The sequence below is a fragment of the Calypte anna genome, chromosome 3, assembly GCF_003957555.1.
Source record: "Calypte anna isolate BGI_N300 chromosome 3, bCalAnn1_v1.p, whole genome shotgun sequence".
In the NCBI taxonomy this organism is placed as follows: domain Eukaryota; kingdom Metazoa; phylum Chordata; class Aves; order Apodiformes; family Trochilidae; genus Calypte; species Calypte anna.
Genome location: NC_044246.1, coordinates 77,858,573 through 77,885,065, shown reverse-complemented (window position 1 = coordinate 77,885,065; position 26,493 = coordinate 77,858,573). Strand labels below are relative to the sequence as shown.

The 26,493-nt window shown below is 37.3% G+C and overlaps 1 protein-coding gene across 1 annotated transcript in view; it reads right to left on the bottom strand.

Moving 5' to 3' along the window:
* Positions 1-26,493, bottom strand: part of MYO6 (myosin VI) — a 109,014-nt gene that overhangs the window by 25,420 nt on the left and 57,101 nt on the right. Inside the window, exons 11-20 of the mRNA XM_030447088.1 lie at positions 24,943-25,123; positions 22,873-23,017; positions 12,656-12,813; positions 11,611-11,702; positions 11,073-11,145; positions 8,885-9,012; positions 7,787-7,882; positions 6,884-7,057; positions 2,942-2,980; positions 1,295-1,388 (exon numbers count right to left, since the gene is read on the bottom strand). Of these exons, the coding sequence (XP_030302948.1) occupies positions 1,295-1,388; positions 2,942-2,980; positions 6,884-7,057; positions 7,787-7,882; positions 8,885-9,012; positions 11,073-11,145; positions 11,611-11,702; positions 12,656-12,813; positions 22,873-23,017; positions 24,943-25,123 (1,180 nt within the window). The remainder of the gene's footprint in view (positions 1-1,294; positions 1,389-2,941; positions 2,981-6,883; positions 7,058-7,786; positions 7,883-8,884; positions 9,013-11,072; positions 11,146-11,610; positions 11,703-12,655; positions 12,814-22,872; positions 23,018-24,942; positions 25,124-26,493) is intronic.

Genomic DNA, 26,493 nt, shown 5'->3' with positions numbered 1-26,493 from the left:
GAGAGATTACTCAACAAAATTCAGCTGAGACTTGATAGAGTCCCTGACATGCCTTGATCATGCAATCATTCACAAAAACTTAATACTGAACAGATAAGAAAAGCCTATAGTTTTTTTCCCTATTTGAGAGGTAAATAATACCCAATCACACAGAAAATTTTTTTCTAGTATTTCTTCTATTTTTTTCTTTTTAGCAGACCTGACATTCAACAACAACAAAAAAAACCCCAAACACACAACCCCCCTCCAAAAAAAATCCCCAAACTATTACAAACAAAAAACCAACCAACCGGCAAATAAAAAAAAAACAAAAACCCAATGATGTCTGGCCAGACATTTATTTCCATCATATTAGTAATATTTGCGAGATGTACAGATGCAGTGTCATACACATATGCAATGCTAGAACATTTAATGTACTTGCAGCACTAGGTATATTCTGCTAAACTGTAATTTTAACATGCTGAATACTGTTACTACATTTTTACTGCAACAACAGTAAAGTACAGATGCAGTCAGTAAGAGGTTTAAATTACTTCAAGTAATCCAGGCCATGCCTGGATTTTGTCTTCTGCTTTACCTAACCCTATAAACACATTCTGCATTTTTAAGATGGCTCTTAACTTGTGTTTGCTACCTTTTGCATATTTGCTTTCAGTGGAAATTTTATTTATTTACATTAAGACTTTATTTTTCCAAAAATATTTTATAGCATTACATCTTGTTTTCTTTAATGTTGCATTTTATAACTTTGTTTTTCTAGACTAAGCTTCATTGACTGTTGCTCAAGTAAGCACGTATGGAAATGTGAGGTTGTAAGACTACTGTAAAACTTTGCAATTGCATGTCTGGACTGAACTGCTGCCTTGTCAACACTGGGGGGCAACAGAAAGAGATGGAATTCAGGTCCAGGTCAGGAAATCTAAATTTATGTATGGATATAGGGCTACATGGCTTCTTATATATGCATCTGCTGTCTAAAATTTAATTATAATACATGGAAACAGTCAAGAGAAATTACATCAACTCTTCCTGTGAAGAAGATACCTTACAGCTGCTAACATGAATAATTTCTAGGGATCTATTGATTAAAAGAAGAGCTAAGGTACTAAGAATCTAAATAACTGTTCATAAGGCATAAAAAAGCTAAATTTTAGAAAATTTTAAATAAGCTACCTTTTACAAAACAACAGTTCAAGCAAGGAAATAATGCTTCCACCTCACATTTTTCAAACTTAGGTCCATCTATAATGCCCAAAGTAATAAACAGAAAAATACTGGAAGCGTGCATTACCTGAACACTGAAGCTGAGAGAGAATTTGCCCTCCTTCAAAATGGTGACTTGTCATCTTTAAATTTGGTTTGATACAGCGAATAAAGCTAGACCCCTATGACCAAAACAAGAAGTTAGCATACTCAGCACATTTTTTAAACCCTTGAAAGAACAGTTAGTCATTTAAGAATTATGGATGGGAAAAAGAAAAGATAGAAAATAATAGTATTTTATAAGAGAAATACATTGTTTTTCTCTCATGTTTCAATTTTTTTTCTCTCTAGCCTTGGTCTTCATGTAACTGAAATCAATACTAAAGCAATCAGTTGGGTCCTTAACTTTCAAGTTTTCACTGAACAGTTCTTAATATTTGTATAATCTAATTACCATTTAGCAGTCCAGATTCTGCTACTCTCATTATTTTGCACAGCCAAATCACCTAAATGCCTCAGCCCTCCTGGGTTCACATAAGTGAACAGGCTACCAGACTCCTGACGCTGGAATCATGCCAGATGAACCTGACCTTCCTTTCTTCTAACTTCTACTTCTTACCATTTCTTTTGGCCCATAGCTGTACTCTCCCTTCAACCATGGTGTGCCATTCTGCTCCAGATGTGCTACTTCTACAATTCCAATGACTGCTTTTTCTCTGATCATTTCATATTCATTAAGGATGACATTTTCTTTAAAACATAATCCAATTATTCAGATTTTCCTATGACAGGCAAGCTCTCATGGTAAATGAGGCCCTTATAAACTAAAACAAAATTGGGACTGAGAAAATATAACATTACTCCTGGTTTGCAGTGTTTCTTTCTCATTCTCTCAGCTGAAAGTGAAAGAGTACCTTGCCAAGGAAGCTTTATATTAACAGAACATCCTCAGTCATGGGTTAGCTAAACTCAGCACAGTGAGCCTGGCCATATAATTTTTTTTCCTTGAACTGGGTCTCAGTTCCAGAGTGTTCTTTGTCAAACAGATCATCTTTCCTGCAAACCAGCCTCATGAGTAAAGTAAAAACTTCACATTGCCAACACTCCAGCACCCATCCCATGTCCTTTTTTTTTTTTTTTCTGGCTAGAACATGCATTGATGAGAAACTAGAATGTGTTCCTACAAGAACAAGTTCTAAAAATATAGGGATGTTGAACTACATGGAGAGTTCCACAAACTATCAAATTACATCAGCTAAATTAGCAAATACTCATTAGGTAAATCAGATTCTTTGACCATCTGTGCTTGTAAAGCCTATCGAGAAGATGAAATGAAACTTTTTATTTTCAACAGCTTTATGGAATCTGAAAACAGAAATTATTAATAAATTATCTGCCTTACTTCTAAATAACATCTCTAAGCCTTATGCAAATTAATCACCAATAATAACCAGTGAGTAGAAAGAAATGACATAAAAAGGACAATGCAGCCCTGACAGATCTTATATTGTTTACTCAAATTGTGTAACTTTCATTCATTCATGTTTGCTATTTTTTTCAAGAAACTCAACAATCATCACCTGCACAGCAAGACATATCAGGTGCACCATATATCTCCAAACTCCAAAGCAAATAATTCTCACACGTATTGTAACCCATATTGTTAGGATAACCACTGACTACTTCTTAAAATTAGGTCTGAAAATTATGAAACTGCGTCTTTATATATACTTACAGTACTGTGAAGCTTTTCCAGAAGCAAATTTAACTGAGTCTGTAAAAGAAAGCATGTATTTCAAGAGTCTTACCAAGACAACTACAGAAATACACAGACAGAATAGTGGCATAGCAGCACTGCATGCAAGTTCACTGTTAGTACTTCAGACAGAACTGATCAATCAAATGTTCACAGAATTTTAATAGACAAAGTCATGCAAGTGTGCATGAATGGTCTGGAGGAAATAACTTGTGTTTAATTGTACAAGAATAATGTATGAACTAGTTACTGCAACATAGTTATAAAACAAGTGCAAGCTCATTTGGGAAAATAAAGGAAATAGTGGCTATGTAATGAAATTAAAGAAAATGACACTGATCAGCAATAATTTTAAAATAACACACTGAATATTTCTGAAAGCCCAAATTTAATCTATAATAGGTATTCATTTATATATCAAGTACTTAACATTAAAAAGTCATATGCTCAGGGTTTTCCTGGGGGTTTTGAGGCCAAGTCAACATTTTGGTGAATGAACTTGCATAATATATATTTTTTTTTAATTCCAAACTTCCAAATTTTTAATTCTGCGTTGATGACAACAGACTGTAACTTTAAAATCACATTTACTGAAGCTAGATTTAAACATATGATGAGAAAAGATCAGCCCTATGATTATTTGGTGTGAAGTAGACAGGATCATCACAGATTTGAGACTATCAGGGAAACTGAGTTACAGTTGCTATTGAATGCAATTGGAAGGGACTTGAAATATTCCAGATCCTCATGAGGAAAACAGTTATACTTTACAGATGCATGCATTTTACCACCTAGATTACTGCTCTGCCAACCTTTCTAGTTTAAGCATTAAGTATATAGACTGAAGTAAAGCAAAATTCTGTGTGTCCTAACATATTCCTCACTTTCTGTACTGGAACCAAAACTGAAGGATCTGACTTTTGACTGATTTTTTTTTAAACTCTATGTTTCAATCATCTTGGATCCAAGAAAATTGATTTGTATGGGTAATATGTGTCAACTACAGATGCCAGATCCTCTTCCACTGGATCTAACTGGTATGGTTTTTTTAAGCTATGGGTATGGTTAGAAATAAAGACAGAATGTCACAAGAGGCACGACAAACACTAATAACCTCCTGCTAAGTTCTCAATTACGTGTACTCTTTATATCTACTTAGATACCATCTTTATGCTTTCTCAAGTTAGAAATTCTTAGTTTTGGAGGGAACAACCTAATTTCCATCAACAAAAGACATTTGTGCCAGAGGAAAAATACCCCTTCCTTATACTCTGTGATTTGATAACAAATAAGCCAGAGCCATTCTCAGGTAAATTTCACTAATGAAATTATTATATGAATAAAACAGATTGCTAAAATTTCTGCCCTTTGAGTTATGACTAGTTAATCCATCATGACTATATTAAAGTAAAATTATCCCAAAGATTCTTGAGTAGATCTGATGAAATAATTAATCATTATTTCCTCAACTGGCTTTATATGAATTAGTTTTAATTAATTATAAGGAAGGGATGTGTGAAAGATTTCATATAGAGAAGTTCCTACAACATTATCTAATAATTTATGAAATTAGAACAATTTGAGACTTGCTGATGTAATGATGCAATAATAATTCTTAAAGACATGAAATTTCTACTAAGATAATAGACCTTATTTCATGTTATCTGAAGTGAAATTTTCAAGGCTATTAGTGTTCATCAGCAGCACATGTTGTGTCTGGGAATGAATTACTGGGAGTAACACATACATTCAAAATGCCATGAAACTTAAAAACACTGAAAGAATTACAGATTGATGGGCCAGATCCAAAGAAGACTTTAGTCATGACCTCGGTGCAGAGATGAACACCAAAGTCCAAAAATCAGTCCAAAAAGTTCCACACTCAATTGCTTAGTTGTTTAAATATGCCTCAATTTTTCCTTCAGCCCTCATTGGACAACAGTATCATTCATACATCCACACCTACTCGATGTGGGGTGCTAAATCCAAGAAGAGTTGAGAAATCAGATGGAAGAAAATTATCTCAAGGATCCCAACAGTTGGTTTAATTTTGAAAGTGCAGTTATAAAAAAACAATGGATCAGGGTTTAACCTAAAAGAGACTCATGGCTGCAGGGCTTGCTCAGGAGATGGCTTACCCATTTGTTCACTCTGCCTCCTGACCATGCATTTTATATTAAACCAATTGTTACCATTAAGTTCTACAATTGCTCTATAGTAAGAAAGAGGTGGAAAAACCTGTCAGAATAAAACTCAAGAGTAACTGGGTACTGGACACCCTGCTAGCACCAAAATCACTACCTTACAAGTCAGGATTTGTCTCCTACTTTTCCTGGCCCCACCATAATTTAATTTCTGACTACATAACAACCCATCTCCAGAAGGGTATAAGGAGAATCCCTTACGTCAAACTGTCAGATAAATGCTCCAATACAGTAGGCATAAAACACTAAATGCAGTTTAGACATGAAGCAGAATACTGTTGGTATACAAAAAGCAGGTGCTGCCACCACATCCTTCCCATTGCTTTAATCCCTGTGTTCTTAAGAGAATAATTCTAAATACTTGCCACAAGATATGATTCTGCAAGAAGGAATTTATCTTGCAGTCCTGATTCCGCACAGAAACACTTTTCTGCTATTGGCAGCACCACACTTCACAAGGTTTTTTGGATTGTGTAAGATGCCTGCTTTCACCAGAGTCTGCCTAAGGAGTCTCGATACGAATGTGATGTGTGGTTTTAGGTACCCTTGGTGAAGTAGCACAACAAAAATGCTGCAGCACTTGACTTGAAGGCATACAAATCCTTCATTGGATCTGGCCCAGATGCGTTGAAAAGAGCTCTTGCTGAAACTGCAGCAGCTCTACCAACAAAAAATCCATGAGACCGATAAATTTACCTGCAGCCAATGGTTGTGCCTGCTTTTCATCTCTTAATTCCCCTATTGTTCTCTTTCTAGCCATCCTGAGCTGGAATAGTCCAGCTAAAATAAAAGCGCTGAATGAGAAAAGCATGTAGGAAACATTTGGAGGAGACAAGGTTTGACGATCAGCTTTACAAGCAGAAGAAAGGAGAAAATCAGGAGAAGCATCAGATTCAGTTATTGAGAAAGGAAATATTCAGCACAATGAACATCTTTCTGTGAAAGCCATGACTGTATTTAAGAAGAAGAAAAACAGTGGTTAGGTTAGGTATTGAATTTTGAGAATGGCAAACTGTATCCAATTGATACATCTTCTAGAACGCATAATTGAGACAGGATGGAATACCTTTTGTCACATTTAGAACCCCTTAAATTCCACAGAATCCAAACTTTGTTCTCAAGGCTTTAAACCTTTTGAATAAAGATTTCCATCTGGCTTTAAAATTACTGCATAATCCCTGTAACTACTACTATGAAAGAGCTTTTTGACAGAAATGCATTGCATTGCACGTAGCTTGAATATACTGTTTTCTTATAATTCAATAGCAAACTGTCTATTTAATAAAATTTTCTTTCTATGACTCTCAAGTTACTGCTAGTTCTTCCATCCTCAGGTTCTCATTATTTCAGCTAGCTTAAAAGTGAGATAAGTTACAATAGAGGGGGCTACAGGAAAGCTGAAAGGGACTTTTTACAAGGATATGTAGTGATGAGGCAAAAAGTTTCAAACTGGAAGAGAATAAACTTAGATTAAATATCAGGAAGAAATGTAGTGTGAAGGTGGTGAAACACTGGAACAGGCTGCCCAGAGAAGGTATGGATGCCCCTTCCCTTGAAGTATTCAAGGCCAGGTTGGATGGTGCTTTGAGCAACCTGGTCTAGTGGGAGGTGTCCCTGCCTCCATGCAGGAGGGTTGGAACTAGATGACTTTTAAGGTCCCTTTCAACCCAAACCATTTCATGATTCTAAAGTAAGATTCTCTGCTATATTATATTACCTTGAATTTGTTTCCCACACTGATGAAACTGAGCTTCCCAGCTTTTTGTTTGGGATCCTTGTTGTTGTTAGTGTTAGATTCAAATAGCTGTCGAACAAACTTGTCCTTGGATTCACACAGAAGAGATTCAAGGGACATGTGCAAAGCATCATTGTTTTTTTCCACAAATTGCATCTGAAAAGACAACCCAGGAAATAATAACACATTTATTTCACTGACCCAGTTACTTGAAAAGAAAATTAAAGATAACAGTTATAAACTTAATTGAAAAATGAGCAAGAACATGTGGGGTAAATATTCTTACGCTAATTCAAATAACTTCCAACTGCACAGACAAAACACTACAAACCGAGAGAAAAAATACACAAATTTGAAGGATGTTGTTGAAATAATGAAATTCAAGGTAAGGTTTAGTGCTTTTTAAGAGATCAACTGTCTTTTTGTCAGTGATTATCCTCCTTGCTTCCATTTCCGCACTCAGCACATCATCATTTGGGAGTTCTGAGAAGCCTAATTCTTTACTGATTGTAACATCACTTAAATATGTAACACAAACAGTGATTGCATACAAGGATAAGCATATGTAGGAAAGCTACTCCTAAGTCTATCAACACTTTCTATATCATGTAGTATATTCCTCTCCCCAAGATGGAAGTATCTGTTGATGTAAGATTAGCAGTGGCTTATGACTCATGATACCATTATATAACAAGCCAAAACAGTTTGTAAAAGAAACTACCGATTCTGTAACACACTCACCATGTTAGTTTCAAAGCTAAGATATATCAACTTTTGAATTTCTCTGCTGATGAAAGGAAATTTTGTTATGTAACCTATCTGCACCGAAAAATAGAAAAGTACTACAAAAGCATAACCAAAATAGTGTTGCAGAAGTAAAATTACCGTCTCATAGCATACTGCTCCCGCAAAATGTCGGATAATAAAGCCTTCATCATCTCTTATATTTCTGTGAACAGCCAATTTAGACTTTCTGGGAATCTGGAATTAAAAGGTTAAATTACCAAAAAAAATAATAATAAAATAAAATCTGGAATGTGAGAAAAAGTTTACTCTTAATAGTCACTATGATTCTGCCAGGAACATTAGGTGTTAAAAATTACATTTCCTGCAGTACAATTCTTATGACCACTACTACTCCTTTTCAAAGCAAGATATTCCAGAAACATATTTTCCTTTTTGTTCGCACCCTTAGATACCTCACAATCAATACCAATACCAGCTAATTTGCCTTTAATCAACAATTTTTATACCATACATGGTACAGCTGATTACTGGCTATGAATTAGACAAAGCTTAAAATTTGGTTTTAGGTGGTGCATTTTAAAAGCCAAGCTCCTGGATGATCATATACATACAAAGGAACATGAGTAATTGCACAGCAATCAGGCAAGATTAAGTGAAAACTAAACAAATGTAAATGGATGGCAATTTTACTCAGCTCCCTTTGCTTGCGTTTTTTCAGCAGGGAACTTTCTCCTCCCTACCCCTTCCTCCCCAGAAAGAAGTAACGTACAAATTGCAATAAGGTTTTTCTTGAAATAAAAAGTTTTTTCTTTAAATAAAAAGGTTTTCTTGTGTGTTCCTTATTTTCATCTCTGGAGTGCTAGCTAGACACTCCACATCAGATATTCTCCAAAGCAAGCAATTTTTGAAATTAACAACAAAATACCTCATCTGATATGAAACAATTTAAATTACAATGTGTTTTGTATTCTTTCTTCATACATTACACGTTAACAAATTTCAAATGGAAGTGAAGAGTACAGCTTTAGTTTCAGCAGGATATTAGAACTGCTAGAAGACTTAAACCTTAAGTGAACTTTTCAACAAGCCTAATAAACAAGCTTGGTCTTAACAAAATAATATGGATTGAGCAGACTGAGATTTCTTAGGAAAGGATTTCATTAAATTTAAGTGTTACTATCAACTGTTCCAGGAACTGCTTTATTAAAACAAGACAGACAGCAGAAAAGAACCTACAGACAGTCTGAAATGGTCCTTGTGTTTTTGGTGCACGACGGAAGTAAAATGTTGATCACTTGGTTGGGGAAGACGATTTTCTTCATCCAAAATATCCAGCACACCTATTAATTTTGCTTCAATCAAATCTATTAATAAAAAAAAAAAGTTTATAAAAAATGGAATACATAGCCTCATATCAGAACTGAACATTACAAGTTTAAAATGCTACTGGATTGGATTCTGTATAACTGTAGAAACAGCTGTTAATACAAAATACAAAAAGTCATTACAAATTAATTCTATATATCTCAATTGTTGATTTATTTAATACTCTATACATACAAAGCTCAAAACAAGGAACACAGGGGAAAAAAGATCACACATTGATTATTTGCATTTTTTATTTGAGTCTCAAGTTGAATTTGGCTATCTAAAGGTGCTGAAATGTTTCTGTGGTACAACCACAGGTCTTTAAGGGGGTAATTGCTCATCTTGGTTTTAGGGCTTTTTTTTTAATCTTTTTCATCCATATTTCACCACGTGTCAGCTTCCATTCACAACAGGATCCAGAGAGAAAAATTAAATGCATTTGTTTTAAGAAAGGCAGATTACTTAGGAACACAGTGGTGTTTTCACAGTTTTTTACAAGTTCACTGCCTTGACCTTATACACACATAAAAAAACTCTCTGAAAGCTGACATAGAAATTTATGTTCTTAAAACTATTGGACACAGGAATTTTGCAGCTTTAAAACTTTATTGTATTATCTGTGAAACTGTTCTTGTAAGAGAATTTTTTACTATCTACATTTTTTCCTGTGGAAAGGAAATGACTAATGCTTGTACTGCAACAATGCCTACTCTTACCAGACTGTAAATGCTACGATGCTCTAAAACACAAGAACAGCCCTGATACAAAAAAATCATGCTTATAAAATCTGGATTAACTGATTCAGCTAACTGATGGAATGGACTACCATTCCATCAAAGCATTCTAACATACTAATTAGTGACTGTTTCTAATAGTCTTCTAAGTGTTAAACATTGTCCATGTCAACATAACATTCCTCTCTTTTGTGATAGTTAATATTTCTGCATGATAATTGCTGTTACTAGGCTGGTAGAGAAAATAATGTTTCAACAGAAATCAACATTATTTTTCATAGTCACTTCAAAAAGCAGTAGAAAATACTTTTCTCCTGTCTGTGTAACTACAAAAAAAAAAAAAGGCATACAAGCTGTGGTTTAACTAAGCTGTAATTGTATTAATTTACCTAACAACAACTGTTACAATGAAAAACATCAAACCTGTGATGGGGTGTCTGATGTTGGTTGGAACAGTAAGAGGGCTCATGACCCTACTTGTATTCTTAGGTAAGCTGCCCAAAGCTTTTCTATGTTAGGAAGTCAACAACTTGGCAATACTCCCTACAACTTGACCCATTTTCCCACTATGAGTCAGACAGAGACCTTGCTTTTTCACAAGATGACTGACAGGTTTGCTTGACAAGATTTGTCTTAAATCAGATGTAGTGACTGTACAGGCCTATCTGACAGAGTGCAAGCTTCTTTAAGCAGTTACAGAAAATCAGAAAACCAGATATGCAATGAATTTTGAATTCTGTCACTCTGAATCCTCTGCTCAGTCAGGACTGGCTAGTAATCTGTAAAATTACTGTAAATGCAAAAGAAAGGTGAACTTCTTTCACAATACACCAATTTGGAGAACACAAGTTGAATGCAGCAGGGAAAAGCCCAAACAAAACAATTAAGCCTCTGGTGTACCAATCTGTGGAAGACTAAAAGCAGCTGTAACATCTACAACTTGTTGCCTACAGTTTGTTTCTTTGACCATTGGCTCAAAAAAAAGGAGGGAATGGGGTGACATTTTTTTTTATTAATGGAATATTTTTCCACACACAGCCTCACACCATTGTGCAGTTTATTTATCCTGTTTATTCTAATCAGACTTCTAGGAAAATGACCCGGAAATTCACAAGTCCCGGCTGCAGTTATTAGACAATGTAGGACAACACATCTCTACTACCACCAGAACTAGAATGTTGTACAAAGCTGAAAGAATTCACAAGGTTTTAACTGTCATTAAAAGCATAGAATTATTAGTGCTACACATATTTTTCCCTTTTTCTTGAAACCCTTTCCTCCACAACACTAACAAATAGCTTGGCATTTCAGTAAGTACATACCTATACAATCCTGATTATCCACATAGCGCACTTCATTAACCCCCAGGCCTTCCTTTTGGTAGAGTTCTTGTTCCTAAAAAGAAGACAAAAATTGAAAGGAGAAAAAACACCCCTCACTATGGATTTTTTTTCACTCATACAAAATGTTTATTTAAATAACCATAGAGATATTTTTAAATACAGCATGAGTCAACACATATTTTAGAATTTCCTTCCACAGTTTAATATATTCTGACTTCACCTCCTTAATGATATGTCCATGCAATTAGACATTCCCAGTAGATCTGAGATACTGTCCAGTATCTGCATGTCTCATTTTAATGAATGGTAAAAATATAGAAGAAAAGAGATTGTTGGTTTTCCAAATGCAGTATTTACTTCTGGCACAGCCAGATCTCAAACAGCAGTAAAAAAGATTGTTAACATTGAAATTTTTTTTAATCTAAGCCCAATGTGCAATCTTATGGAAAGCATTGCTACTTTAAGTGCCACTTTACTAAAAAATAACTCCCCAAATATAGCATTAAATGTAACATACCTCTTTCAGAATCCTTTCATTAAAAAACTGCTGCAGTTTTTCATTACAGTAGTTAATACAGAATTGTTCAAAACTGTTGTGTTCAAAGTATTCTGAAAAAAAGAATTCAAACTTCTACAGTAAACCATGTACCATGTTTGTCTTACACAGTAAATAGGGGAAGCTTCATGGTGATAATATTTAAAGATGTTTTCAGACCCATTTGTTGTTTTTTTATTAAAATCAACAATTTTGCAGATTTTTTACAAGACAGATGTAAAAAAATGGCAGCAAAGAATATTCCTAAGATAACACAGTTATATCTGGCAGCAAACCAAAGAAACATGCTACTGAACAGTGAAACTGTACCTGTACATCTCCCTCATTCATCCATGTTACAACAGGCTGGAACATGGTATCATGGCTAAAGACTTAAAAACCAAAGGTTCTCTTTTTCCCTTTTCTTAGACCACCTTGGCAGAGCTAGAGCACACCAAAAAACACACCTTATTCTGAACCCCAGTGAGCCAAAAAAGAGGAAAGTTTTACTGGAACTACCACTTCTAAGGAGTAACCATGAGCCAACATCCAGTTCTGTAACAGAACTATCCATCCTCCAGGAAACACTATCTGAATTCAGAGACTTCATCTGCCTGACTTCATGTCATCATGAAGTGATCTTCTGAGGGCTAGATGGGAAAACAGTAGGCACATGCAGTATCTTCCCTGGTTTTAGTGGGTGGTCACAGTAAGACTCCATTTCAAACTTTTAGTCTTTCAAAAGCTGTGTCTATGTAGACAGTACAGGAAGCTGAAACCCTTAAAAGATGGCTAGTTTCAGACTAATGATTGTTAGTGTTACTAGGTCATGGGGAGAAGCTCTAGATCTCCTCTACATTCCTGAATCTCAGGAAAATGAGGCTTCATCTGCTCTCTTGCTATCTTCTTAAACCTGTGTAACCCATCCCAACCATCACCATCCCACTCTTCATTACAGAATTTATCACTGAAACTTTAGAGTCAATAATACAAAACTAGGGAGATTTTTTTTTTGAAGTATACTTACCAAATCCAGCTATATCTAGAACTCCAATGAAGAAAGAAGAAGACTCAAATGGAAAACACCGGTTCACCCTGTTCACTACATGGTCAAACAGGTGGCTGTAAACTGTTTTAGCCAAGGCATCACGAGCATTGTTTGCTTGTTCCACTTTCAAGGGTACCCTAAAAAAACAAAATTTAAAAAAAAAAAAATTTTTCAGAATTCCTTACTCTGAAATACTGAGATTAGACTCTAAACTTAAAAAAAGCCTTTCTAATTATTGTAAAGTAGTATACAAAAACCCCTAAGCTCCATGCCCCATAGGAAACAATCTTGCCAAGTTAAGCTATCCCCTGTAGAAGTGAGATGCAGATGTTTTCATACTCATTCAATATATTAGAAACTATATTGATAGTTGCAGGAGAAAGATATTTAAAATGCATAGATTCCCATCTGAAAAAAATATTTCAGCTATTTATGAGCTGCCTAATAACAACAAAACTTCTAGTTCAGTTTGCCTGCCTCTTACATCTTTGGCCCTATGCTTTCTGTAAGAGCTACAACTAAAACTGTGAAGCTGGAAGTTAATCTGCCATGAATTTTAAGAAACATCTAGGGAGTGCATTCTTAAGATGAAAATTATATAAAATTTTGAAACAAGGATTCTCCTTAAACCCTGGAAGAAGGGGAACTTCAGAAGATGAGAATTTATCCTCTCTTTTCTTTATAAACATATATTATTCCTTGTGACTATTTATTACAAGCTTATATTCCAGTTTAGCGGTTAAAATAAACAATCAAACCCCAAGTTTGTACGAAGTCAAAGTCTATGAAATGCAACACAAAACTGCATATTTAGTGATGCATATGATAACACAAAGCTAACTATTTCTTCAAGTCAGTATGAACTTAGAATGCACATATTTCAAAGCACTTAACCACCTCATTTCCTGGATAAATACATACCAAAACTACAAAACAGCTACACTGCTTAAAAATGAGGAAGCACCTATAGAAGTCCCCAGAATAAGACAACTGATACAAGGATAAAATCTTAAGGAAGTGTTTAAGAACCAATGTGAATGAAATACAAAAAATCAAGTTTCGGCTTTATGGCATGACTGCAAATTGTCCTTAGATCCTAATCACAGGATTGAAAATTAAAAGCCACGCTGATAAAAATCCCACTATATGTACAAGGAGATTAAGTACACCCTCAGTAAGTTTGCAGATGATACTATGTTGGGAGGGAATGTTGGTCTTCCTGAAGGTAGGAAGGCTCTACAATGGGATCTGGACAGGCTTAGATGGATGAGCCAAAGCCAGCTGTATGACAGTCAACAAGGCAAAGTGACAGGTCCTGCACTTGGTGGAAAGGAACCTTGGGATGTTGACTGACACCTGTCTGAATATGAGCCAGTAGTGTGGCCAGGCATCCAAGAAGGCCAACAGCATCCTGGCCTGCTTCAGAAAGAGTGTGGCCAGCAGGACCAGGGAAAGTGATGGTGCCCCTGTACTCAGAACTGGTGAGGCTGCAGCTCAAGTACTCTGATCAGTTTGGGGCTCCTTGCTACAAGGAAGAGATTGAGGTGCTGAAACATGTCCAGAAAAGGGCAACAAAGCTGCTAAAGGGTCTGGAGAGGAGTGCCTGAGGGAATGGGGGTTGTTTAGCCAAGCCTCTCTCTATCATCTACCAACAGTCCTGGCTCACGGGGGACATCCCAGATGATTGGAAGTTGGCGAATGTCACGCCAATCCACAAAAAGGGCCAGAAGGAGGACCCGGGAAACTACAGGCCCGTCAGCCTGACCTCAGTGCCTGGCAGGGTAATGGAACAGATCATCCTCAGTGCAATCACACAGCACCTGCAGGATGGGCAAGGGATCACACCCAGCCAGCACGGGTTTAGGAAGGGCAGGCCCTGTCTGACCAACCTGATCTCCTTTTATGATCGGGTGACCCGTCTGGTGGATGAGGGGAAGGTGGTGGATGCGGTCTACCTGGATTTCAGCAAAGCCTTTGACACCGTCCCCCATAGCATTCTCCTGAAAAAGCTGTCAGCCCACAGCTTGGACAGGAGCACCCTGTGCTGGGTTAGGAACTGGCTGGAGGGCCGGGCCCAGAGAGTGGTGGTGAACGGGGCTGCATCCAGTTGGCGGCCGGTCACTAGTGGTGTCCCCCAGGGATCAGTATTGGGCCCAGTTCTGTTTAATATCTTTATCGACGACTTAGACGAAGGGATTGAGTCCATCATCAGCAAATTCGCAGATGACACCAAGCTGGGAGGAAGTGTGGACCAACTCGAAGGCAGGAGGGCTCTGCAGAGGGACCTGGACAGACTAGAGAGCTGGGCCGATTCCAACGGGATGAGGTTCAACAAGGCCAAGTGCCGGGTCCTGCACTTTGGCCACAACAACCCCATGCAGCGCTACAGGCTGGGGACAGAGTGGCTGGAGAGCAGCCAGGCAGAAAGGGACCTGGGAGTCTGCATTGACAAGAAACTGAACATGAGCCAGCAGTGTGCCCAGGTGGCCAAGAAGGCCAATGGCATCCTGGCCTGGATCAGAAACAGCGTCACCAGCAGGTCCAAGGAAGTGATTCTGCCCCTGTACTCAGTGCTGGTGAGGCCACACCTTGAGTACTGTGTCCAGTTCTGGGCCCCTCAGTTTAAGAAGGATGTAGAGGTCCTGGAACAGGTCCAAAGGAGGGCAACCAGGCTGGTGAAGGGACTCGAGCACAGGCCCTATGAGGAGAGCTGAGAGAGCTGGGGCTGTTCAGCCTGGAGAAGAGGAGGCTCAGGGGAGACCTCATTGCTGTCTACAACTACCTGAAAGGAGGCTGTAGCCAGGTGGGAACTGGACTCTTTTCACAGACGACCTTCAACAAGACAAGAGGACACAGTCTTAAGTTGTGCCAGGGGAGGTTTAGGTTAGATATTAGAAAGAATTTCTTCACAGAGAGGGTGATTAGGCTATGGAATGGACTGCCCGGTGAGGTGGTAGATTCTCCGTCCCTGGAGACATTGAAAAAAAGACTGGATGTGGCACTCAGTGCCATGGTCTAGCAACTGCTCCGGTGGGTCAAGGGTTGGACTAGATGATCTCTGAGGTCCCTTCCAACTTGGCTAATTCTATGATTCTATGATTCTAGCTCAAAGAAAATGAGCCTGAGGGGGAACCTTATGGCTCTGTACAGCTGCCTGAAAGGAGGACGGAGTGAGGTCTCTTCTCTCAACTCACAAGTGATAGAACAAGAGGAAACAGTCAAGTTATACCAGAGGAGGTTTAGATTGGATATTAGGAAAAAAATTCTTCACTGAAAGAGTTTTCAGGCACTGAAACAGGCTGCTCAGGGTAGTGGTTGAGTCACCATCCCTAGAGGTATTTAAAAGATGTGTAGATGTGGCACTTAGGGGTATCTTTTAATGATAGACATGGCAGTGCTAAGTTAACGGTCAGACCTAATGACCTTACAGGTCTTTTCCAACCAAAACAATTCTGTTATGCACAGAATCAGATCACAGTAAGATTGTCAAAGATTAGATCTCTCCAAAGGATTTTTACCTGTCAACTAAAAATATAAATACAGAGGGGAAAAAGTAAAACAACTACTGATCAGACAGTACCAAAATTTCATTAATGGAAAGAAGGTCCAGAATTTAGAACAACTAGGGGTACACAAAGTCCACTTAGGGGTATGCTGCATCATGAAATACAGATACCCAATGTTAAGGTAAACTAAAAGGAGATTTTTAGGGAGAGACACCTCTGCTAATCAGAATCAAAAAAACTGCAGGGAGGAACACAGAGAAATAGTATCAAGATTTTTATCACATCAGTCCTCTTAGTTGCAAATACAGGATGAGGGATATATGCCAAAAGCTCTTACACTTTTCCTAAATATCTTGATCACATTAATGAAGAATAAATAAATAAATTTTCTTCTTATGTAATGCCCTGTATTACTTCTTCCCTCTGATATCCTTGGACCACCAGCACTGCAGTAACAAACATTAATAATCAAAGCACAGACTTGTCCAGATAAGGTGGTGGATAACCAGTATGATGACTGGATAACCAGAACTTCACAAGTATGCAGCTAATCCATGTTTAAAAAAAAACCTCGTCTCTCAACTTTTTAAGTCTACTCTATGGACGAGGTTGGAGATGTTGTGGCTGCAGAACTGCTCTGTCTCCCCCTCTTGGCAGCTTCTGTCCACAGGAGTACAAAGAACTGGCTGGTCAGAAAAGGAAAACAATGCTACACAGTGCTTACCAATTTTACATCATTTCCTTCACTTCCCAGGATTCACTGGCACTACACTAACTCAAATTTATTATTTTGGTATTTCTTCAAGGATGATACTTCTGATGGAAAAACGTGAGACTGATGGAGATCACTTTCTATTGTCACTGGTAAAGCAGGGAACCAGAGACTCAGATCCCTTAGGACACCTGCAGCTACATTACATGAGATAGTAATTAGCTTTACACACAAGCTTGTCTTCCACTAAGTATCTCCTGACTTATCTTATGGTAACGAGGACTGACAGAAATCTTGTCTTATAAATAGCAGGAAGGTACCTTTACATTCCATTCTGATACGTTTAAGAGATCAGAATACTAATTCCCACATGTCAGTTGCAGGCCTATTATATAATACAATACACATTTATGCTTTTTTTTTTTTTTTTTTTTTTTAAGTAGCCTAAACTACATGGGAGAGTCGTACTTCTAGAGCATGTATTTGTAAAATGCTCTCCAAAAATAACAAATTCTGTCACCTTTAAGCAGAACCCAAAAGACTGCACAAAACCCTACTATTATTTTAAATTATCATAGCATGCAACAGAAACTATTGGGGAAAAAAATGTAACCCTGCACTGTGTTTTGCACAGCTGAAAGTACAGAACCACAAAATAATGCTGAATTTGCACTGAGCCAGTCAGTATAGAAGAGCCCTATCACAGACCTGACACTCAGCATGAGGAACTTCCTCCTTGAGAACTTGCTGTCCCTCAGCTCCTTCTTTCCCCTGCTCTGCACATTGACAAAGAAATCTCTTCACAGCTCCTGTCTGAAAAGGAAAAGTTGCATTTTCCTTCCTCTATTTCACCTTCCCCCCCTCTCCTCCACCCGTAGGCTACTTCTAACAAAAAGAGAGGAAAAATTTTCTGATTTTCTAAGCTATTTGGTAAAGATGCAACAACAGCAAAACTTTGTTCTTCATACTGATTTTTCAGCAAAGTTTCCAGTGACCCACAGAGTCTAAAGCCTAGGGGAAAGCATTATTACAATTTGGATATATCCTGGGGACAATTCCATGCATTCCCAAAACATTTTCCAGAATAAACAAAATACAATTAAAATATGTATAATTTGCCCATGGTCTTCAACAATGAAAGGAGAAGAGAAGTGATCCCCACCATCTACTGTCATCCAATATAGTTACCACTTCACAAATAAAATGGCCTGTATTAAATAACTCTACCTAGTGAAAGGCCTACATAATTAAAGAATGCAAGCAGCATTTTTGTAATCTGAGTTAAAAAGAAATCTGAAGTTAAAAAGAAAACAGTGTTTTTCAGTATTATCACACACACAAAAAAAAAAAAAAGGCCACATTTTGGTAGAAAACATACTCCAAGAAGAAGTGGAGAAGCAGGAACCATCTAAGTTAATTTTTCTAAGTTAAATTTTTCACACTGTAAAATAATTTACTTTGTGATGATGGGGTTCTCCTTGAAAGTCTTCTTGGAAAGGGAGAAACTGCATGAAAGATTAGTAGAATGTATTTACCATCCAAGAGGTGTACTGGATTTTTAATACAAACAAATATTTTGAATAGAAATACATCTCTCTGTAACCACACTTTACATGGATGGCAAAAGCATCAGCAAACAAGGTGGTCATTATGCTCTTTTGGGAGACTAACAAGGCCAGATAAACATAGTGCAGCTGTCAAGTCTCCCTGTCAGCCCACTGTAAATTAGTATTTAATAAAATCCACTGAGATAGCCTTTAGCATCACCCTCCTACTGTTCCTTGTTGGCTCCATTGTGCCCAGCAGAACAAAGCCTTTGTTATACCCTGAGCACAGTGATATCATCTGAGCTGTTTATTCACTGTGACTGATTAGGACTCACATGATCTACTTGGACACAAAAGTTCCTTAGCACACAGAGAGAAAAATGAGTAGCTCTTTGGATATACTTGTCAGAGCTCTACTATTGATAGCAACCAAATAGTTTCTAAACTACACTGCCATAGAAAACTTGCTGGTTATTTAATAAATGCCTGAATCAGTTCAACCCACTTTCTTTGCATATGCAGTAAGCCACATAATAAAAAGATACTGGTGTATTTATTACTATGCATTTGCTTTTAGCTACACACGTTTAGAAAAGGCTAGAGAAAGAGGCTTAATGCATTAATCCTTTGAGATGGTGGAAGGAGTCCTCTGAATTCATTTTTGCCATCCACAAAATATAGCACTTGGGAAAAGTAAGATCTGTTGGCACAAAAATATAGCTGATTGTGCTTGCAGAGTTTTGAAATGACAGAGAGCTAACGCCTCAGGCTTATCAAGATAAATATGCCAAACAGAAAATCTTTACTACCTTAATCCAAAGTTAATTTGAAGTTGTAACAAAAATTGTATTTGTTCTTAAGAAACTTTCCTTGAGAGGGTTGCTTGAGATGTAGTAAAAAAGAAGCAGTATATTAGATACACCTTTGCTTGATACCTCCCACCAAACATTCCCAAAAGAAGCCCATACAGACACGCTTTATCCATGTTATGTGTGCAACAGCCAAAACTAATCTGTGCTCAGAGGCTGAGTCAATAGTTCACTGAGAGCATTTACAGTGGGGTGCCATCTGAATCTGACATGGATGCGATTTGATCACAGCCCTCCCTGCTTCCAGTTAACACTTTCAGTAATCACGAATGAGAAAGTCAGGTTATTTTCAAAAAACAGCCTGATAATACTGAACTAAGAAAGCAGGAAATCTTAGTAACAAGATGAGTAAATTAAATTACTTTCAGAAATTGAAGATATAATCTAAAAATCCACAAGACTGCTTTCGGCAAATGAAATTGTGTGTGGGTACTTAGAGAATTCAAAAATACAAATGCAAGATGGAGAATTAGCAAGTAAGCACAGAGAAAGATCAGCAGTTACAGTGGATCACAAGCTGAATTAAATAAAAAATACTATGAACTTTAAAATCCAACAACTCTCATGCCACCATGCATTCATAGAAGCAGCAACCATAGCATATACAATTGCCTTATCTAACATTAGCTGTAGTACTAAGAAAAGCTTTTCTCAATTAATTTATAAATTATTTTGCCATCAATCTGAAGAGAGAAAATAATAAACTTGGAAAATACTGGCCACTGTTGTAGGCACTTGGTCCTGAAAGACTCATGTCTTCCTACATGTAAAGGCTGTTATAAAGAGAAGAATTATTTGTAACTTTCCATATCAGCTGAGAGCAACATAACAGTGATTAAGAGTCCTCAATTTCTAATAACTTTTGGGGATGGGGGAGGAATTTATAATTGCTTCCCAGAAATACACTTTTGAATATATTATAAAGAGATCTAGATCTTGAACTTTTAACTGAAGGCACAATAACCCTTCCCCAATTACTTACCATTTGTCACTGCATTATAGCTTTTTCAATGGTAATTGCTATGAAGGTTATTAACTCTTCAACACCCCTTCTCTTTCAAAGGATACAAATAAACAGACCACAAAGTCTGCTTGTTGGCTCTATCTAGAGACAGACCTCAAAGGTCAGCTATTCAGTAATAATGAAGTTACCGGAAAAACAGTCCATAACCATGCTAAAGCTAAGATGGTTCTCTTAGAAAACACAATGTGCAAACAGCACAGGCTAGCACTGAGAGTTTATTATGCTCAACATTTATCCAGGAAAATCAGTTTCACCTTCAAGATCAGGAAGCAGGCACTGACCAGTGTTTGCACCACGGTTATTCTCTTGTAATTTATCATTATTAGTTGGAATTAGGCAGAGATCAAGATTACTTCTCTTGCACAGAATGAGCTCTTGATCACTGGAAACCTTCATTACTCAAATCCATTACATCCCTTGGGAACCAAAAAAGTCAATTCTCTCAATTGCTACAAGATGAACTTTTCACCTGTAAGCCTGATACAAACTAAGCATGAATTAACTAACACTTGCCAACTCTACTGGTCACAGTGACATGTCAAGATTAAATCAATCGGGTTTTAATTTGTTCCAGTCCACAAGAAATTTTAGCAATACCTCAAAACAGAAGTATAAATAATATGTCAATATATAAAATATGCAAGGAATTAACACAAAATGCCTTAATACAGATAATCAATTACAGCTTTCATATATTAAACTTCTTGTGTAATGTGCATAAAGTTTCATTTCTGTCTCAATGAGACCAAAACAATCTGTTTCCAGACATTGATATGAAACACCTATGCATTTTTCCAATGAGGGAAGCAAATGTTTGTTTCCTACTTGACTGCAGCATTCAGCTGAACATTAAGAATTCCTTTTTATGTGCTTAGAACAGTTTAGCATCGAGAAGTTAAGATTGTGATGAAATGTTTTGGCTATAGAAAATACACAACCTAGAAAAACATGCAACTTAGAAATCCAAATGTTAAAACACACACTTGAGTTTCATGCAGCTTGGTTAACATCTCTGACAACTTGAGTGCTCTAAGCCTCAATGTGAGAAAACTTGTGGTAGAAGCCAGAGGGTTTTGATTAACAACCATAGTGAACCTTATTTTCCTAAAAATCAGTTCCACAACTGCCGTAACTTCCATTGCATTTAAATTAAATAATAAGGAAGATGTTTAATACATTTTTTGCAATTATTTCTTCTCAGTGTGCATACCAAAATAACTATCTTATCTGTACCTGGGAAGTTACCTTGATAAAAGCTTCTTAGCAAAATATATTAGAAAATCTTATAATCACTCTATTTAATATCACTTACTTCAACAGTGATATGTTCTTAATAGGTACAGAAAAAAAAAACATAAAACCAAAAACCAAACCTTTCTCTTAAACTTAACCTTCTTTCTTATGTTACTATGAAACAACACTAATTTCACTGTCAAATTAAATGCTTGTTTACCAGCAATGGCAAGAAGCAGTGCATTTCTGGATTTCCATTTGGAGTGGTGCTTTTAAAGCTCAAATTTGATTTCAGAATAATTAGATATGGCAAACACAGGGATTCTAATTGCCCAGGCCCTGAGGAGGGTGGATGTACTACCCACTTAGTAATGCCTTTCAGACCCAGTATCATAGGGACTGCGTGTCCCCCATGACAACGAAGTTGCATCCAATTATCTTTTGAAATAATTTAGGAAAACAATTAACATCTCTTAAAAATGAAAATCTGTAAAATCTATTTGTATATCTAATTTTGTGTAGGTTATGGATTTAACAGGCTGCCTGCTGTACTTGCTTTGTCCAAATAGTATAACTCACTGACACCAGACTCTTTCATGAGACTTATTCAGAGCTGTTTCTTTCCTGTAAAAAGGCCATTTTAATCAGACATTATACAACTGCTATGTTTTGAAAATTTAAAAAATTTCCCAAGGAACTAATGACAATGAAGCAAGCAAAACAAAGCATGTAAAAAACACACATTTGAATCAAGTGGTTTAAAAATAATTTTAAAAAATTAGTAAAATCAAAGCCCAGTTAAAAATTTGTCCCAAAATTAATACTTGATGCAAAAGGACAGCACAGTGGTGTCTGTCTTGAAGGGCCTGACAACGTGTGCTGCTTCTCTGCACTCACTTCTATAGCACCGTGGTTTTGCACTTGTAAACCATGGAGTATTAATAAGCATTTTAAATCACGGCACTCGGGCTAACTGCAACTCCCTTCATACTCAGAAACGCTCAGGAGGGAGTCAGAGGCCACTTTCCTGTCTGGGTAAGAAAACGCACAAAAGCCTGTGGCGGGATGCAGACCCCAAAGAACCAGGGGATCGGGCCGGGCCGGGCGAGATCACCGCGGCCCCCCACTTGTGCCCACGCTCACTGCCGCCCACTCCGCGAACACCCCGGGACGCTCCAATTCAGCGCTGCTTCCCACCACCCCCCTTCCGCGACACTCCCCGGTTCCTCCCCTCCCTTCCATCCCCGGGTTGGCGGCAGCTTGGTTGGGTTTGGGTTGGGTTGAGCGGTTCGGTTCGGGACTCACTTGATGACCGTTCCTTTGGCGCCCCCTGCCGTGGTGAGCATGACGCGCGTGGTCAGGCTGCCCCGCAGGTCCTCCGGGTCCAGACCCAGCAGCACCGCGCAGCACTCCAGCGCCGGCTGGCTCCGCGGCCGCAGCGTGCAGCCCCCTGCGGACACCCCGAGACAGCCGTCACCCCGAGACTGCCGGAACTCCCGGCTGCACTGAAACAATCCTTTCCAACATTCATCTCTCTCTCTATATATTTTTTTTTCTTTAAATTTTTTTTAATTTTTTAATTTTAATTTTTTTTTTCATTTAATGGAAAATTCTCTGGAACAACAACAAAATAGTATTAGGAGTGCTAATACCTAAGAGCCGTAGTGATTTAAATTTTAAATGTTTAAATGTTTAGATGCTCCTGTCACCCCTCCTGGCTTGCTTGCGGTGCAAGTGCCTGTCAGGGCAGGTCCCTCACACTGGCATTTTCGGGTAACACTGGCATTTTCTGCATGCCAGACTCCCTGCAGTAGTACCCAGCAACAGGACAAGGGGCAAGGGGCAAAAACTGGAACACACAAAGTTAAACATGAGGGAAAAACTTCTTCACTCCGAGGGTGAAAAAGCACTGGAACAGGCAGCCAGAGGGGGCTGTGGAGTCTCCCCTCTCTGGAGACATGAAAACTTGAAATTAAAACACCCCATCTGTAGGGAAAAGCATTATGTCCTTTAGCTTCTGAAAACACAATGACACTAGTATTTTGAGAGATAAGGAAAAAAAATTGTAGCAAAAACTTAGGTAATGTAAACTTCCTGATTTTGAGATGTCACAAGGTGAGTTGGTACACAATCTTCATTTTGAGTGATGAATTAAATAAGCAGTAGTTTATTTATCCTTCTGGATGCACTCGTGTAAACAGCTCTAGGGCATCCTGCTCTAGAAGGAGGGTTGGACTAGGTAATCGCTAGAGGTCCTCTCCAACTTTGATGAGTCTGTGATTTTCTCAGAGAAACAGCTCTACAAGATGGCCCAAGCCCCAGAGCTCATCCAACCACAAGAGAAGTTCATAAACCTGTCCCTGCAGTGCTCAAAACGCTTCAGCACTTAACTACTGTGCCAGGATGACATTTATTTCCTGCTGTTCTCAGTAAAATTTATTTCTACAGGTCAAGAGACCAAAAAGGATGAATAAGTAGTCAAATATTGCTTGAACTCCTTAGCTCTGCAATCACACTAAGAAAAAATAATTAAAAAAAAAATAAAAAAAACAAGGAGTCTTTGAAAGACTAAGCCATTTTTGACTCGATTTTGGAAGCTCTGAAACTAGCACCTGACCTGTAATAAACAACTTTTTTTGTGTGTGTTTCCCAAGAGGAAAAAATAAAAATAAAATAAAATAAAATTAAAAATTTAAAACAACAACAAAACAAAACAAGAAAGTTTTAAAGGAAAACCCACCTTCTCTGTGACAACCCTAAGCTACCCCATTTGGATTTGGTGTTGGCCAGGCTTTGACCAGGTTACACTGGACTATAGACCGCCCTCAATCTTTTCACTACAGAATCTGCTGTAGTGAGGCTACTGCTTATTTAATTCATCACTCAAGATGAAGACTGTGTACCAACTCATCTTGTGAGTGGCATCTCAAAATCAAGAAGTTTATATTACCTAAGTTTTTGCTACAAATTTTTTTTCCCCTATGTCTCAAAATACTAGTGTGATTGTGTTTTCAGAAGCTAAAGGACCTAATGCTCTTCCTTACAGATGGGGTTGCTAATTTCAAGTTTTCATGACATTAGCAAGAAGTTGTACTTTTAAAAATTATTACTAAAATGCAAAAATTGTCTCGTTAGCAAACTTTGCACTGAACAATTTGAACAATTTCAGTGAAAGTCTGTTTGCTTTCAGAGCATGTAAAGAAGTACAACTTCAAAACAAGCAGGTAAACCTGACTTCAAAATGCTGTGAATTAAGACTGAATTACCCTTGAAGACAAGGTAGCTTTCTAAAGCAGTAACTCACATGAAAAAGACCCATATTCAATGGAGACATTTTCAGTATATTTACAGAAAATAATATATGTTTCAACTAACCTGAAGTGCTTCCAGCTTCCTCAAAATCAATATTTCCAAGGTGAAGGACACCAGCCACAACTCTAAAAAGATCCAGTTTTTCTGCATCATCCAGCCCAATCTTTTTCATTGCTGTGCACATTCTGTTAAAATCTCCGTGATCATCTAAGAGTGGATCCTTCAAGGAACCTTCTTTGAGATACTATAAAACAAAAAGATAAACCAAATACTCATCATGTGATTTTAAAGTAAATGTAACCAATATTTCACAGTCAAGAATAAACCATTAAAAAAAAACCATGAAAAAGCATGCCACACTAAGTAGAGAGATACTAGAGCTCTTCATACAGTAGAGGCTTTACAAGAACTAATTTGTTCATACTTCAAAGCATGATCTTCAAACTTCAGCTATTAAAGAAACTTCAAACTATCTCAAGAAAGAAGAAGTTTGAGAGGGTGACAGATAAGGACAGAGGAATACAGAATAGTGAGCAGTAGAAAGAAAGGCTTTGGTTAAGGAAGTTATCCTTAGAAGTTATTCTTATGCCAGGGAGTGCTCCTAGCCCCTACCAATTGAGTAAGTCTGACAGGCCATGGGAAAGGAGCCCAGGACAAATCAAGGAGTTATCCCTGTTCCAAACAGACTTAAAGATACTTGTTAACATCTGCTGCTGGTAAAGGAACTACAAAGTTGCCCAGTATTCTATGGGTTAAAAGAATACCAACTACATTTTGAAATGACAATTTAAAATGTTACTGATTTTCCTAATTTAAATACATCAAATGCCATTTTCTTTGCTAGTGGTTTTAAATAGTAAATAGTAACACACTCGCATGCAATCAAGAGACTAACTGAACATGCAGAGACTAATCCAAGGTTTTACAATTACTTAAAAATTATTTCAACTAAGAAGAATTATTAACCATAAACAGAAGCCTTGTTAATGTCAAATAAGCTAACACTGTTTCTATTAAAACAAAACACCACACCACATGCATCTGAAAAATTCACTTCACACCACATTTAGACACATCAGTAAAATGAAACTCCATATTAATTATATAAAATGATCACCTCATCTTCCTGATAAGGAAAACACAAAAATAATTTGAGTATTAATTGACTATTCCAGCTATTTTTATTAACAGAAACAATATTTTTCACAAAATGACAGAGCAAATATTCATTTCTTATTTTAAAAAATGAAAAATGCAGTATCTTTCCTGTTTAAGTTGTTCAACTAAGTTTTAATATGATGAAAATGTGATTGTTCATTGTGCCTTCAAATTGACATGGCTGTAACATACAAGTTTTATGGCACATATGTCCCACTATTTAATGTCCAAAATATATTTTTAGAATTATTATTTCAGTATCTATTATTTTACTACACTTAATTCAAATTGAGTCCTTCACAAGACACATTTGAACATGGAACACTTGCCTTTAAATCATGAGTAGTGGAAGTCTGCAAGTGTTCATCTCCTAGTACTAAGTACAAATTATTAACTTCTCTGCAAGTCTTAATTTAAGACAAATTAGGTAAAATGAGGCAAAATCTCCCAGCCACC